This window comes from Endocarpon pusillum, assembly GCF_000464535.1.
Source record: "Endocarpon pusillum Z07020 unplaced genomic scaffold scaffold3018, whole genome shotgun sequence".
Lineage (NCBI taxonomy): Eukaryota > Fungi > Ascomycota > Eurotiomycetes > Verrucariales > Verrucariaceae > Endocarpon > Endocarpon pusillum.
In genome coordinates, this window is record NW_006916278.1 from 77513 (window position 1) to 93759 (window position 16247).

Genomic DNA, 16247 nt, shown 5'->3' on the forward strand with positions numbered 1-16247 from the left:
TTTTGGTTTGTGTCCTTAGATGTGCTAGCGCATATTGACCTAGTCATCGTCCGAGCTACAAAGTACGGCTGAGAACTGAGGCAGCTAGTGTCATGTGCTCAGCAGTCCAACACGGACGACAATGAACCATTTAGGGACGGGATCTCGAGATGCGAGCTTAATGGCATCTAGGCATTCATCGACTGCGGATAGCATGACACAAGGTCGGAGCGACGACTACATCTTCAATCGGGATTATCTCGACAACAACCGGTACGTACCCCGAGCTGCGCAAGACCGCCAGCCGTCCTCGAACCGAGCATCCATGGCCTGACCTGATGAACAAGTATAAATCTGCAGCATTATCTGTGGCGAGAGATCTTCGGATATCTGGTGCATCCCGCTATTCCAACCAGTAATCCTCATCTCAAGATTGCAGACGTGGGGACTGGAACCGGGTGCGTCGAAGATGTTGGATCAATTCCTGGTTTGGGGACGTCGCTAAAGTAACGCGAGCAGAGTCTGGCTTACAGACCTCAGCGACCGGTTACCAGCGACCGTGCAGCTCGATGGTTTGGATATCTCATTCGACGCGCTGCCACCGCGAAGATGGCTACCAGCGAACGTCAACACCATTCATTGGAACATCAAGACAGATGCGCCTGAGGAGCTGTTAGGAGTCTACGACATTGTCCACGTTCGCCTGTTCGCCTTCGTGCTGTTGGACGAAGATCTCCCAGCGATACTGGTGAGGCTTGCAAAGCTACTCAGTATGACTACCTCCTGAGACGCGTAGTTTTCAAGGGTTCTGACGAGTCTATTACAGAGCCTGGTGGTCATCTTCAATGGGATGAACCTGATATTGCATCGTTTCGCATTGAAAAGGCAGATCCCAGTATCTCTACGCATGCCTTGAGTCGACTTTTGAAGATCGCACAAGGTCAAGATGCGCGCTTCAAGCCAACGTGGGTCAGTCAGCTCCCGACTCTGTTTAGAAGTGCCGGCTTCCACTGCGTGCAGTACGATGTGCGAGAAGCTAAGCCGTGGGTAGCGCTCGCCATGCACGAGTGTAACCTGATGGTGCACGAGGTAATAGCGTCAAAGGCGAAGGATAAGGCCTTTGCACAGGAGCTTCCAGAGCTGTTGTCGAAAGTCGCTGACGAGACTCGGCAAGGTGCTGCTTGGGCTTTCACGAGGTATACCGTACTTGGAACGAGACCGCATGATGCATGAGTGGTTAACCTCGGTACTCACTGGTCACGACGTCTTATGAAGAAGTCATCTTGGTCTTAATGACCTCGCGGCCCTCGTTGCTTCAATGGAATACAATGCAGAGCGTGATGTACAGTCTACCTAAACTTGTGCCTTTTGTTCATCCTGCTGCTCTTTCTCTGGATCCACAAAAACCTTTTCCCACTTCATGAGCATTGCAAACACCAAGGATGTAGCAGCCCCAACAATCAGCATGATATAGATCCTCGACAGTGCATATGTTATGGCATCCAAGCACCGCATACGCTCGTCATCCATGAGCGTCTGGAAGACATGTGCATCAGTGCCAGCGATGGCGGCCTGCACCTGCGTACGATTTAACCTCGGCAAGACCGTCGCAACCATTTTCGTCGCGACATTCACGAAGACACTGTTGGAAATGCTCAAAGTTAGCGTCAGGCCCAGCGCGTTCGCGAGGCCAATGAAAGCGCTCGCCTGAACAAAGTTGCCGCGAGGAGCCTTTGCCTGAGAGACGGCCCAACAGGCGGGATTGACAGAGCCTGCACCGGCTGCAATGAGCACGCTGTAGCCATACACGCGGGATGGGGCTGTATGTTGGGTGACTGTGAACATCAGTGCCCCTCCCACAAGGGACAGTGCCGCGCCGACAATGTACCATGGCAGGTAATAGCCAGTCTTCGTCATGAAGATACCGTTGAACATTGCGGCGGCGACAAACACACAGACGTATGGCAGCAGCCGGACCGCTGACTCCAGAGCGCCATCGCCACGAACGAACTGGAAGTAAAGTGGGATGTAAAAGACCGGAATGAAAACGCAGGCATTTGATGCTGAGGCCTGAATGAACAGGATGACCATATCTCGAGACTTGAGCATGTCTCCCGGGAACAGTCTGTGCTCGGGTTTCGTCAGTATGGAGCACCCTTGCTGCGCTGTAAAGAGTATGCAGAGAACACCGAATACACAGAAGAGTCCAATGATACGCGAGTCGCTCCATGCGTACAGAGATCCGCCAAAATCGATTGCACAGGTCCCAGAGACGAAAGCGCCGATCAGTAATACTGATCCCACAAGGTCGAACTCAAAGAACCGTATCAACATGGGCGTGCCTTTTCGGACGTCGTATCTTGGCAGCAGTAGGAAGTATACTGGCGCGGCTACAGCGCCGACACAGAGGCCAATGTAGAAGCCCCAACGCCACGTGGCGTGCGTGTTATCTGCAAAGGCGCCGCCGATAACTGGCCCTAGTCTTCATGGTCTGTTAGCTGAGTGGAACCTAGGCGGAGGTCATGATCAACATACACAGTTCCAAACCCCCAGGTAAGACCAGTCATCCCTAGGTAAGCTGGTCGCTCTTTGATCGAAGTGAACGCCGCAACCACTACCATTGTGCCCGTGTAGATCCCTCCAGCTCCTAAGCCGCAGATGGTGCGACCAACTATGAAAGCATTCATGGTCGGTGCCGCACCACAGACAGCTGTACCTACCTCGAATACGAAGACTGCGGTCATGAAGGTAATCTTAACATCGAACAGTCCGTACAATCTGCCCCTATGCTACGGTTAGGAGCTTTGGTATCTGAGTATGAAAGAGTACTTACCATGTGAGCGTCACGCTTGCCGCAGCGAAAACGAACCCCACAGAGATCCATGGCAGCTTGTCTATTTCGCCCAGCGTTGCAATAATGGCCGGTTGCACGTTCGCTACGACGGTGTTGTCAAGAGCGTAGAGGAAGTGAGAACACAGTATCGATATCAGCACCAAGGGCCAAGCAAAGCTCTTCATGCCTGCTCTCGGGTGATGCTCTGATCCATGATCATGCTGTTCACTATTCGCTTTAGAGCCATCAGAGGACCCTGAGACCGGGTATGGTGAGCTCGCAAGTCCGTGTCCTGGACTTGCTGCTTTGGCGTTTGCCATATTCGACACCCCAATCTTCTCCGAGATTTCCGCTTATGAACAATTAGGAAATAGAACAGTATCTAAAGCAAGTAGAAAACTGATCAAGGGTGGGACCCCAAGGTCGTGAAGCCGCTATTCACGCATTATCGAACAAGGCATATATGGGCAGCATAGGAGCGGCTCGGTTTGTCCATGTCTGATATCGGGGATGCTCGTTGCATTGTCCAAAAGCCTCCGATCACGCACCACAAGAGTTCTCGTGCGCGTATGGGAGCCACTCATGGGAGAGGAAAGGCCAAGGCGAGCCAAATGCTTCAGCTAAGGCATACAGGGTGCTCTTGATGAATACCGGCCACTTGAGACCCGCGTGAAATATGCCTTGCCCGGTGGATCGAATCGATGCGCCAAGTTCTGAACTGCGCTCATGACAAACAGTTTCCACAGAGCAGCCATCGTTTCCAGATTGGTACTTCCAGCCGTGCCGCGGCTGCAGACAGGGCTTCCCATGAAAATTCAGCATTGAAGCTGATAATAAGTCGGATTTGCGGTTGTGATAGGCTGGCTTCCTTGTATGAAGATGTGTGTTGCACCGCCGGACGCACCTTATTGACAAAGTGTGAAGCAGGTGTAGGGGGCCCTAGTGTGGTGGCACATGATGCGCTGAGAGCCGACAACACGAATGACATGCAGCTGAGCTTCTAACGCCTCCCAATCGATCCACTATTGCTAGGGTTTATGTATGGAGAAGATTGGGGGCGGAGATGTACCAGGATGAACAGGTAAGTTCAGAATACGTATGTACGTGTACGGAGTCGTGCATCAAAAATCTTCAATACACGCTAACTACGATAAGTGTTATCTAGCCCTTCCTGTACTAGCTTACTACTAGTAGACCGTGGGGCGTAAATAATAGTCAGGGTGCAGGTAGCTGATGCTTGGCTAGACGCTGACTTGCAAGCCACGTGAAACGACTTAGAAGAGGGCCATAGGTGTCTCTAAAATCAGAAGGTCACAGCAGCAGCTCTAGGGCTCTACTTCTATAGCGCGGCTTTTACGTAACGCTAAAACTTAGATTTAGTGATGCTTTAAATTTAGCGTATAGTAAAGACTTTTGATGCACAGCTCCGTATTAGTACTAGTAAGATATACCTACTGTTCTTGGCAAGTGTCTAGAACCATCGATGCATGTAATTGATTCAGAAGGGTTTCCAACGGCTCCGCATGACGACGGCGATCAAAGTCCAAACGCCCAACCCAGGGTGCCACCGAAGCGCCGGCTGGTTGCCTGAAATGGGGCCGAAGGGGCCAAAGGTCTAACCTCATAAAACGATCGTTTTCAGCGGCGGATGGCCCCTCCGTTGCAGGGTATTATCCTTGAAGATGATATTCCTATATGCAGACTAGACTAAGCATAGAGATCTCTACAAGCTGTGGTCGACAGGTCCTGTTATGCACGTCAGGTTCGTCAAGGTATTCTATATAGGTAGTGCAAGAGCATTAGTGTCTGATCACCACTAGTATTACTCCGCCTATTGACGCAGTGACAGGTGAGAACGTGATCGCTTTGGGCTAGCAAGCTTACCCATCCTAATAAAGTAGCATTATACGATCAGGTCCTTAAAGACATGGGTTCAAACCTTATAATGATCTCAATCAAGGAGTACTCTCCTGATGAAACAGGGTTTACAGTCCGCAGAGCTTGTCATCTTTGACCCTAGGACTAAAGATCAAGTTTATTAAAATATTTTATTAATAAATATGATATAAATATTTTGTGTCCAATTATTATTATTATTACTTTATCTTTTATTATAATAATATAGTCGTCTTATATTTAAAAAATTTAATATATACTATTTAATACTAGTTTATAAATTTAAAAAGTTTATTTTTAAGGCTAAATAAAATAATCTTAATTTAAAATAAAAGATATCTTACTATTAATACTATATTTAAAACTCTTTATTAATGATGAATTAGTAATACAACTCTTGAATCAAAAATATATTAAATATTAAGAATTTAATTAGTATAAAGATTTTAGAATTTCTAAGTTTAAACAGATTTTTAAATACTTCTTTATATTCTTTTTTATCATTCGGTGTAAAATCGTGAGCGCTACAGGGCTTACAATTTTCCAATTTGGAAAGCTGTATTTAGCAAGCATGCAGTCTGCATGCAACTCACGAGTTGCAAGACCCCACGATTGGTGTTCTGAATTTGTAGGGTTGCAGTCCTTGACGGCTGCTGCAGGGGTCCGAATGGCCATCACTGAATCCCAGTTGAAGACTGCATCGAGCCTCGAGAGAGCAGGATGGTCCACAGCTGGGGTCGGTGCCGCACTCCTAAGCCATTGGCCCAAACGGATTAGGCTGATAGAGGACCTCGACTGAATGCTCAGAGACCTCTGTCGGCGTCTGTAAGAACAATGCTGAAGAAGCCTTAGCACTTCGACAGTCGAAGAGCAAAGGCATCATCTACAAACTCAACCCGACCACCACTCCATCATGACGGGCTTCCAGAACCAGGTACTCAGCGCCGCAACAGCAGGCTTCCTTGCTCACTGGTGCTATTTTGTCCACGGCGAACATGATTTGCAAGCAGCGCACATCGCGCAGACACACATTGTTCTTTGCATTCTCGTCGCCGGTGCAAAGGGTTACGTTGAGGGTCTCACCTTCAGCAATGCCTGCCGTGAAACCATGACGCTGGCCGCGATCTACGTTGGGATCATGATGACGAGCATTGCCGTATATCGATTGTTCTTCTCGCCGCTCAGGAGGTTTCCTGGGTCCTTCTCTTGGAAGCTATCTAAGCTGTCTCACGTGTGGAGCATGACGAAGCCTGACAACTTCAAGGTCTTGGAGAGAGAGCGTCAAAAGTATGGAGATATCGTAAGGACTGGTAGGTAAAGATTCGTCGTATGTTCTCGCCAAAAAAAAAGTCGTCAAAATCGAGGACAGCGGCGACTACAGATGCTATAGTTCATAGAGGAGGCGGCTGATGGTCCAACAGGTCCCAATGAGATCACCCTCTTCACGGTGGAAGCCTTCCACCAGGTCTACAACTCTCAGTCGAACTGCACCAAGTCCCCATATTATGATCTGCTACAGCCTATGGAGTCACTTGACACAACCAGAGATCCTGCTATGCACACTAGAAGGCGCAAAATCTGGGACCAGTTTTTCAGCGTCAGATGCAAGCCGACCCCAGCCCTTTGTCAGTCTGGTTTGAGTCTCTGACAATGATGCTAGCCTTAGAAAAGCAGGAAGGTCTGGTCTACTCCTACGGAGACAAGCTCGTGGCGGCCATTGAGAAGCGCGTGAACGAGCCTCTTGACGTTTCAGACTGGTTTGAATATTATACCTTCGACTTGATGGGCCAGTTTGGTATGGGCTTTGACTTCGGGCTTCTAGAAGGCCAACCGAATGACATCCACCACTTATACCACATCGCTCATCGGAATCTTGGACCCATCGGTGCTGCTCCGTGGATGAAGCACCTTATGATGTCGATACCTTATATCGAACGACTCCGGAGTTATAGGTTGTTCTTACAGTGGACAACAAATCTACTGCAGAACAAGATTGAGGTGAGTACCTGGAACCCAAAACGACGAGATACAGTCTGCAGAAGTAGCTAGCTAAGAAAATCATAGTCAAAATCCGAAATCAAAGATGTAAGTCAAATGGAATGCAGCCGCAGATATATCGCCCATATCATTCTTTAGGTTCTCGGCTATGTCGTCGAAGATGCACGACGAAACGGCGGCTTCCAAGCCGAGTGGCGGTTCATGATGGGAGATCTCGCACTACTCATTGCAGCAGGAAGGTATGCCTCCGTCTTGACTATCAGCCTCTCAGTAGAGGGCACACCCCCTTTTCTTCCTCTAAGGCTCTCAGTCTGAGAAATATGAATCCATTAGCTAACTCTGCCCTCCACTCCCAGTGACCCAATGCGTCTAGCCCTTACAAACATCTTCTACTACCTGGTCGTCTATCCAGAGCACCTACGCCAGGTTCGCAACGAGCTCGCCCAAATCGACTGGCGCGACTACAAGGCCCTAGCCCGTCTCGACCACTTGTCAGCCGTCATCTACGAGACGCTTCGACTGAACCCACCCGTACCAGCGGCCGGGCTCCGCATCACCCCACCGGAAGGCCTCACCCTCAGCACCGCTCACATTCCCGGGGGAACGACAGTGTTGGTGCCGCAGTACAGTCTATTCCGAGGTAAGTACGCGCTAGCACCACCGAATCGCTTGTCGGCCAGTCTTTTCCAACCCCCTAACCTTTGCACGGCGTCATTGAATGAAGAGCTGACGCGCTTGTCTGTCTCAGACCCGCGCAACTTCGCACAGCCGAACGACTTCCTTCCCGAGCGTTTCACCACCCGGCCGGAGCTCATCCTCGACGAGGATGCGTACATGCCGTGGAGTGCTGGGAAGGGCCAGTGCATCGGCAAAAAGCTCTCGTTGCTGGAGATCCGAGTCGCGGTCGCCGCGGTCGTGACGAGGTTCGATGTTGGCTTCGCACCGGGTGAAGATGGTACGCGCATGTTTGCGGAGACGGTTGATTACTTTACCAGTACGCCGGGACCGCTGCGGCTGGTGTTTAAGGAGCGCGAAGCGAAGCGGGAGGCTATGTAGCGTAGTGTTTTTCGTGGCAGATTTCACTCGAGCGGATGGGGGAGCTCATCGGTGATGAATGGAGAAATAGGTTGTAGAAGTAGCTAGCTGGCTTGGTGAAGAGATTTGTAGGTGCTACATTACTCGCGATTGAGATCAAAGTACAAAGCATCGGAGCTATGGATGCGCGGCCACCTTCTCAACAAGCGCAACCAGCTCGTCCGTCTTGGTCACATAGGGTGAGTGCCCCGAATCCATCTCCACCACCTTCGCCTTGACCTTCGCCTTCTCCATCTTCTCCAAGATGCGCTTCTGATAATGCGGCGGCAGAGTCATGTCGGCCGTGGTATGCACATAGGTGAGGGGAATGTGCTTCCAGGCCTCAAACTGCACCTTGGCCTCCATGCAGTCCAGGTTGGCGCGCGACAGGGTGCGCATGAGGGCGTTGGCCTCGGCCTCGTTGGCCAGGTCGTTGAACAGCGACGCGCGCACGTTCTTGGACATGCAGCTGCCGTCGGGCGCGATGTCGAAGGCGACGGGGATGAGGTCCTTGTTGCCCATCTCGCGCACCAGGTCGAGGATGCCGAAGCCGACGGGGTGGAGGTGCGCGGCCACGGCGACGAGATGGGCGACGCCGCCGCCCTTTTTGGCGCCCAGCCCCTTCAGCGCGTTGCAGCCCACCACCCCGCCGTAGGAGTGCATGACCATGATGACGGTGCGGCCCTGGTCGCACAGCATCTCGACGAGCCGCCGCACCAGTTGCGTGTCCTCGGGGAGACTGGCCTTGGGGGGACGCGCCCCGGTGCAGGAGGGCAGGAAGGGGACGTGGACATCGTAGCCCGCGGCTCGGAGCGCGCTGGTGAATTTGCTGTATGTGAGTGGCGAGTGCCAGATGCCGTGGGTGAGGACGATGGTGGGCTTAGTGGTACTAGTATTGGTGGCTGCGGTGGTGGCTGGCTGGGCCATTGTTGGCGTGGCTTTTGACATGACGCTCACGCCGTTAAGTATTGCGGGGCAAGTTTAGGAGTGAACCTATAGGGACGGGACACTGTTGAAGAGCGATAGCTAGGCGGCCAAGTTGGGTCCGGTAGACTTGGGATATGAATGAAAATGGTGAAGTGTGTAGCATCTGTTGAGTTCAAGACAGACGGGTACAATATGTTATATTTAACTGCCTCGTCTAGATAGCAATTTTCGGTGGTCAGGCCGCGTTATGCAAGGAGGGGCTGCGAGTGAGCAGGTCAAACTGTGACCGTGTCAGAATGCTGTTCGGTGGTGCCAGCACCTGGAACAGCATCATACAACTCCTCGTCCTAGTGGTGGATTATGGCTCACCAGGCGTCCAATCACACCACGTGACACAATCCAGAGAGGAAGATCGAGATGCATGCTCAGTCCCCGTCGAGGCATGGGGAACATCGATGCCTGGGAGCAGTGGTGGCAATGCTGGTAGTGTGCAGGGATGGGGAGCTCCTTGATACAATGCGCTGCAGGAGCAGATATAATTAAAATCCTTGTATTGACGAGGGATAGCTTTTGCCGAACAATCCCAGGGCATGAGTCGCAGCCTTGCTCATCAACAGCTACTGTACTTGGAAATCCTACTGCCAAGGATGGCTTTGTATACAGACGATATCAGTAACTGTCAGGCCTGAGCAAGGACCGAGGCCGGATCCAAGAAATCGTTGCCGATCCCATACAAAATCATTCCACCACTAAATAGGGGGTAAACAGGGCTATTTCAACGCGTTTTTTGAGCATTACTGCCCTAATTAGCACTCATTTCGCATCAAATTCGCAGAGACATGGCCGTTACTCGCAGTCAACGTCGTACGCCCTCACCAGCGCCAGATACCCGCGGCAAGAAGGGTAATGGGGAGTATCCTACGCCAGCCAGGGTAAGGGTATTCCAAATGCGTACAGAATTAGGATATTCAGCCAAATCTGTTGAAAAAGAGACTGGTATACTAATTCGAACCTAGGGCTATTAGCTACAAAGTCATAATGAACGTTATACAGGCAAAAATTAACTAGGGAGACCCTTAAAAATCCTTAGAGATACTCTTAATTAAATTATTAAAGATCTAGTAGATTATTATAATATTTGTAAGCTTAATTATAAGATATAAATCAAGCATTATAACCTTAATGTTTATATTAATACTCTTTGAATAGCTCTATAATAATAAGGCCTCTAAAAATATTATATAGCACAAAAGAAATAACTCAAAATAAGTAATTATTAATAACAAATAGCCTTTATAAAAGAATATCTTAATTAGCCTGCTTAAAAGTAGAAATATATACACTTTTTAGATAAATTACATTTTTATTATAACTCTTATATGCAATGGCTCGAAACTAGAACAAGTTAATAGTCCATAGATTGCTAAAACGGGGTAAGGGTATTCCAAATGCGTACAGAATTGGGATATTCAGCCAAATCCGTCGAAAAAGAGACTGGTATACCAATTCGAACCCAGGGCTATTGGCTACGAAGTCATAATGAACGCCGTACAGGCAAAAATCGACCAGGGAGACCCTCAAAAATCCCTGGAGATACTCTTGATCAAATTATTAAAGACCTAGCAGGTCATTATAGCATTCGCAAGCTTGATTATGAGACGCAAATCAAGCGCTATAACCTCAATGTTTGCGTCAATACTCTTCGAACAGCTCTGCAGCAACAAGGCCTCTGAAAATATCGTGCAGCGCAGAAGAAATGGCTCAAAATAAGCGATTGTCAACGACGAATAGCCTTCGCGAAAGAATATCTTGGTTGGCCTGCTTGGAAGTGGAAATATGTACGCTTTTCAGATGAATCGCATTTTCATCATAACTCTCGTACAGCTGCGTGGGTATTACGTCGTCGAGGAGAGAGATTTCAGCCAGATTGTATACAGAAAAAGTTCAAAACAGGTGCTAGTGAGCTACACGTTTGGGCGTGTATTGGCTGGAATTTCAAGAGCAAACTCATCTTCTATGGCCTTGATGAGAATGAGTCGCGAAATATGACCCAGGAGCTATATGTTAAGAAGATCTTGCCTGTTGTTAAGGAGTATAGGGACCAAGCTGTTGCTAAAGGGCAGGGCTTTATCTTTCAAGAGGATAATGATGGCGGCCATGGTACTCGGAGCGAGGAGAATCGAGTAAAACTATACAAAGATCAGATAGATCTCGATTATATCGACGATTGGCCAGCATTTAGCCCTGATCTCTCACCAATTGAGAATATATGGCTTTATCTTTCAAGAGGATAATGATGGCGGCTATAGTACTCAGAGCGAGGAGAATCGAGTAAAACTATATAAAGATCAGATAGATCTTGATTATATTGACGATTGGCCAGCATTTAGCCCTGATCTCTCACTAATTGAGAATATATGGCGCATTTTGAAACAGCGTGTACGACAGCATTGCCCTCGTACAAAGGAGGATCTCAAGAGAGCAATAGAAGTCGAATGGGAGGCATTGACGCAGAAGGAGATAAATCGCGTCGTATGGGGCACTGAGAAGGGTCGCAAGTGGACTATGCACGATAGATTAGAGGCTGTTCTTCAAAATGAGGGTAGAATGACGAAATACTAGTAAAATTGTATAGATATAGCTGAATTTGACCTCGTTGGCGTTGATATAGGCCTGTTGGCGTACGAATTTGGCCGCAGAATAGTGGCCAGTTGCTTTTGTATGGGATCGGCAACGATTTCTTGGATCCGGCCTCGGACCTCCAGACCTCCAGACCTCCGGACTCTCTGGATCCGACTGGATCGTGCTCAACTGCATTTGCGGCAGCCTCCGATCCCGTCCGTTCAAAACATGCTTCTCAAACGCTCCGCACCAGCAGCTAGCCGTATACTACAGATAGTGACTCCAAATACCTTCCAGAAATAGATTCAATAACCCACCTATACAACAGAGCGCTACCGCTATTCCACGTGCTCTACGCGTAGACCCGCGTGTCTAGAGAAGCGCATGTACTTTATGCAATGGGTTCAAGACCTCGCTTTGGTCGATCCGTCCACCCCAGCATCTTCGTGTACACGCACGCTCTGGAGGTCTGACAGCTGGTAACGGTCAAATCGGCGCATTGGCGAGGAGTCATCCTTTCCGGATTCTGGGCGCAGACCAGAGGTGGATGATTCTGAGGCCCAACCTCTTTCCAACTCCGAGAACGCTGCGCTACTGTCGCTCTTGCTGGTCTTCATCCAGGCGACCATTTTACGGCCCACCAAGGAACCAGTCGACCTCATACTCTGGCTAGGCTGCTTGGCGTCATACCAGTGGCGGAAGAGGTGCGGAAGCGTCGGTAGACACGCGCAGACAATGGCCATGTTGACCTCAACGGCTGTCCAGATACCTGCAACAGATAGCGTATCTATTTCGGAGAATTACTACTTGAGCGCAGCGGAGTCAGAGATGAACTTACAGGTCGGGTTAGCGTAATCGATCCTTACTAGATAGATGAGGCGCACAGTACTCGCGATACAGACACCGTAAGCAGGTCAGCTTGTCATCTCCCATATGAATTGGATATTAATGGATGAAGCACTTACAATCCACCGAGCAGGAAGACGACGGAGAGAAGAACCTTCTTCTGTTTCGTAATGCAGAGCCGCCAGACCCGGAATTGCGGCATGGTCAAAATTAGGACATCCATGGCGATGTTGTAACCAGCCATAGCCAGCCCGAACTTGAATAAATCGATATGCGTACTAGGCATCAATGGATTCCACTGCGCTTGAACCGGTGTGTATGCAAAAAGCTCGGCGAAAAAGCAGCATAGCCAGTACGCCGCCAAAAGAAAATAGACTGGCCATAACCAGATCCGGAAGGATCGGACAGCAAACAAGCGGCGGTACATTAGGACGACGGAGAGCTTGGAGAGGGTGATAGAGGTATTGTAGACGATGTTGTTGGCCAATAAGCACTGGACCGCACAATGTTATAAAGTATTCGATGCAATGTAATGCTGCCACATACCCTTAAGTAGGCTTGAAAGTGTGCCATATCAATCTCATGCTGCTGATAGCCAGCCATCCCGATTGTCGCGGCGAGGACATTGGCGATGAGGAATCCAAAGGCGAAGATGAGCGCACCGATGGCGGCCCAGTCATCTGAGCCAAAGCCGTCGCTTAGACGACGTGAGTAGTAACGAAGGACGACACAAATAGTCGAGAAGGAAGTAAATATGCATGTGACGCTGATGAGAACGACATAGTCATGACTGATGGGGGCTATCTGGGTAATCATCTTTGCGCAATAAACTTTTTGACTGTCCTTTGAAGTGGACCGGATTGCGTAAGATCTAGCCTTGTAGTCGAAAGCTGTTGTGAAGTGCTAACGAAGATTCAATGCGATCCTGAGGCTGAACAATTGTGGCTCTTACTGCGTGCTTGTAGCAGGAGCAGAGGATGAATTGATCCGAGAAACAACAAGGCTGTGGTGGGCGGACAACAGGGTAATAATTGACGAGATTTTGAAGAATGCAGGTTACGATCTATCACTGGCAGGCAGTGTGGAACAACGATTCAACGAACGAAGTTGACATGCCAGAACAAGTTAGCTCGTTATGTCGTGTAACAGATGTCTTGAAAAGACGCCATAACCCATGATACTCAGCATCCTGGACCCTGGTACGCAGCCTGAATGCACGGCCGCACCTTAGGAACCTTGTAGAAAACTGAAAGAGAATAAATGCGTCAGTCAATCAGGTGAGTGTCGTGAACCTCCTTATGCCAGCCCACTCGTAGCTCTTTCCACAGCAACCGCCAACCTTTCCAAGGCCTCGCCATGATTTGGAACCCCGTGGCCTGCGTTGTGAATCACCTCGGTTCGCTTTGCTAACTTACTCATCTGCACTACCTTGACCCCTTGTTCTGCATATTCCTTGTCGTTGCGTGCCCAGGCATGCACCGTTGGGATGCAGATCGCCTCGCTCGCATCTTGGCCATCCAGGAAGCGAACTCTTCCTGCTTTCAGCTCGCGCCAGTCGTAGGGTTGGGTGCTACATAGAAAGATGGCACTGCCAAAAGTCGCTTGCTGCTCCTTCTTGAGCCCCTCATCTCCCGCCTCTGCAATGAGAAGAGTGGCGGCGAGTGCGGCACCCGAGGAGAAGCCCATGACGGCAGCGTAGGGACTGTTGTCTCTGCAGTATTCGGACAGACTTTGCACTGCCTCCAGAGCGCTTGGGGCCGAACCATCATGGTAGGAATAACACATGTCGTGGGCCCCGAAGATTTCGCGGATACCTGGAGCGGCAGGCCAAGGATATGAACCTTCAATGAAGTCGTACTCGAACGCTGGCCCCAGACGATAGCGTAAGGCAGCTGGGCCAGCATGTCAAAATTAGTTTCAAAGTCATCCCGGTGCGTAGTTCTCACAGCTGTGCCCGCTTACCCGTCTGCGCTTCGAAGATCTGCCCCATCTGTGAGCTTCAGCCGCATTCGCGGGGGTGTAGTGTGGTCGAGTCTGAGCATGTGTCTTACTTCACTGTTGGTGCCTATGCCGTGCAAGCATAGAACCTTGCGCTTTTTGCCGGAGCTGCTTTCCCTGCTCTGCATCGCTAGTATTGCCATGATAACCGTAGATGGCAGTCTGAAGCCGAGGAATCTTGATTGATAAGAGGTCGAGATTGTGGTGGAGGGTGGCCTTTGGGCAGTAGCGCGCCACCTTGTCACTGTATGTACGTTTACTAAACCGGTACCGACTACTCCGTACCTTGGTAGTGTTCGTCAGGCCCCTGTAGGTCCTGTAGGCTGACCCGGGGCGTAATGGGAAGCCTTACCTGTCTCCACAAACCCTGGTTTACCTGCTGATTGAGCAGAACAGGGAATACAGTCCTTTTGGGGTAGTAATCGCGGGATACCGTCTCTGACAGTATTAATCTAATGCTTACTGCGTTCTAGGGATTAATAAGTACAAATTGTGCTGTACGGCACAGCGAAATTAGCTGCGAAATTGCAGTAGAAATTGACCAATCAAAAGCAGGCGAAACGCAGGGATTTCGCGTAGAAATTCTAACCAATGAGCGCTAATGAGCGCACCTGTCATTCGACAATAAGTATCTTAGAAACTTTATAAAAACTCAAAAACTTCTATCTTTGATGAATAATCTAATTGTCACGGAGTTGACATGGAGGCCTCCTGGGGCCTAGATGGAGTCGTGGTCCGACTCTCTCTAGGGCATCTGGATTAAGGATTAATATACTATTCCAACTGCATTCAAGTAACTTTGGTTACTTGGGCGTAACTCTTTTGTGAAGTTGGATCACTATCTCACTAATTACTCTAGAAATCAGTTAAAATAGTACTTATATAACAAAACAACTAATAAAGATAACTATAGATATTTCAAAGTAATCTATTTGGTGACATAGAAAATATACTTAACTTATATAAGTAATCATGATTTAGATAATAAATAATGTAAGAATATAATAATAAAAATAAAAATTTAGTTTAATATGATTTTATAAAACAAATATATAAGAATTCAATTTTGTAATTTCATTCATGATAAAATATTTATATAACTAGAGATATATAAAAATAAATAATCTAAGTCAGTCTTAACATGCATGGACTTGAGCAATTGCGTCTGTCGCACTAGTCCGGATCAAGACACCTAGATCCCGCTGCAGCTTTCTACTAACTTAGTAGTGACGGGCCAGGAGTGAAGAATGAGGGTAAGGATTCTGCACGACATGATCCTTGCTGCCTTGGGCGGCAATGAGGACGCGATGTACTAAATACGGGAAGGTTGCTTCCTTGGTAATGGTCGACGCTACAGCGCCGTTTATGCACATTTAGTGTTTCTCATCACACATGGTGCGGCCGCATATACGTCCCGAAATTTGATCATGCTTATATTGAGTCATTTTTTGGGTCTTTCTTGGGGGCCTTTTCGGTTACGACGAAAGACACAGGGCTGCCTACTAGTAGGCCATGATTGGTCAATTTCCTTAGTACTTGTACCACTGCCTTTGGAACTCTTGGCGCGGGGTTTGCCGAGAGTGACGGTCCGAACATTAATCCCTAGTATTATCTAATTTCCACAGTGGTTGCATACAGATTCGGGACCTCCGGACCCATTTTTTTCCAATGATGGCCGGGGCCAGCCAAAGTGCATGAGGAGCGATCGTGACCTGAATACGATGTGGGTTCGCGCTCTGGATCGTGGCAGCCGTACACATAACAAGCACTCTGAGTGGCCGGGGGGCCTTCTTTTCCATCTGAGACCCCAAAAATCTGGAGCCAAGTGAGGCTGAGATCCCTGTGTAACGCACGATTTGTCTTCTACATTTTGCTGAAGTCACCTGTCATCTCGAGCCAGAACGTAGCATTTCCGAAGGTGTCGTCTAAAACTTCGCTTCCCTGGTGAAGTGTCCAGCTTCAATACTAGTGGGGCAAAAAGTTAATTTCTCTAACCGTGTGTTAACGCTGCATAGTATTTATCATATACAGAGACTAGAAATATGGTACGATTAAGGATCAATTACTACCTATT

At 48.9% G+C, this 16247-nt stretch overlaps 6 protein-coding genes across 6 annotated transcripts; 2 read left to right on the forward strand and 4 right to left on the reverse strand.

Moving 5' to 3' along the window:
* Window positions 1–121: 121 nt before the first annotated feature.
* EPUS_06509 (uncharacterized protein) lies at window positions 122–1212 on the forward strand (the record flags this gene model as incomplete). Its single annotated transcript, XM_007804213.1, has 4 exons — window positions 122–252; window positions 327–437; window positions 499–749; window positions 806–1212. The coding sequence occupies 4 exons, from the start codon at window positions 122–124 to the stop codon at window positions 1210–1212; spliced, it is 900 nt and encodes a 299-aa protein (XP_007802404.1).
* A 120-nt stretch (window positions 1213–1332) lies between these two features.
* EPUS_06510 (uncharacterized protein) lies at window positions 1333–3132 on the reverse strand (the record flags this gene model as incomplete). Its single annotated transcript, XM_007804214.1, has 3 exons — window positions 1333–2461; window positions 2515–2763; window positions 2813–3132. The coding sequence occupies 3 exons, from the start codon at window positions 3130–3132 to the stop codon at window positions 1333–1335; spliced, it is 1698 nt and encodes a 565-aa protein (XP_007802405.1).
* Window positions 3133–5621: 2489 nt separating this feature from the next.
* On the forward strand, window positions 5622–7762 carry EPUS_06511 (uncharacterized protein; the record flags this gene model as incomplete). Its single annotated transcript, XM_007804215.1, has 6 exons — window positions 5622–6018; window positions 6130–6333; window positions 6369–6706; window positions 6773–6793; window positions 6845–6945; window positions 7063–7762. The coding sequence occupies 6 exons, from the start codon at window positions 5622–5624 to the stop codon at window positions 7760–7762; spliced, it is 1761 nt and encodes a 586-aa protein (XP_007802406.1).
* Window positions 7763–7918: 156 nt separating this feature from the next.
* Window positions 7919–8707, reverse strand: EPUS_06512 (uncharacterized protein; the record flags this gene model as incomplete). The annotated part of the gene is made up of 1 exon (XM_007804216.1): window positions 7919–8707. One exon carries the CDS (start codon window positions 8705–8707, stop codon window positions 7919–7921), a length of 789 nt encoding a protein of 262 aa, XP_007802407.1.
* A 3026-nt stretch (window positions 8708–11733) lies between these two features.
* Window positions 11734–12991, reverse strand: EPUS_06513 (uncharacterized protein; the record flags this gene model as incomplete). The annotated part of the gene is made up of 4 exons (XM_007804217.1): window positions 11734–12116; window positions 12168–12217; window positions 12295–12668; window positions 12722–12991. 4 exons carry the CDS (start codon window positions 12989–12991, stop codon window positions 11734–11736), a joined length of 1077 nt encoding a protein of 358 aa, XP_007802408.1.
* A 480-nt stretch (window positions 12992–13471) lies between these two features.
* On the reverse strand, window positions 13472–14316 carry EPUS_06514 (uncharacterized protein; the record flags this gene model as incomplete). The annotated part of the gene is made up of 3 exons (XM_007804218.1): window positions 13472–14067; window positions 14138–14165; window positions 14227–14316. 3 exons carry the CDS (start codon window positions 14314–14316, stop codon window positions 13472–13474), a joined length of 714 nt encoding a protein of 237 aa, XP_007802409.1.
* Between the last annotated feature and the right edge of the window lie 1931 nt (window positions 14317–16247).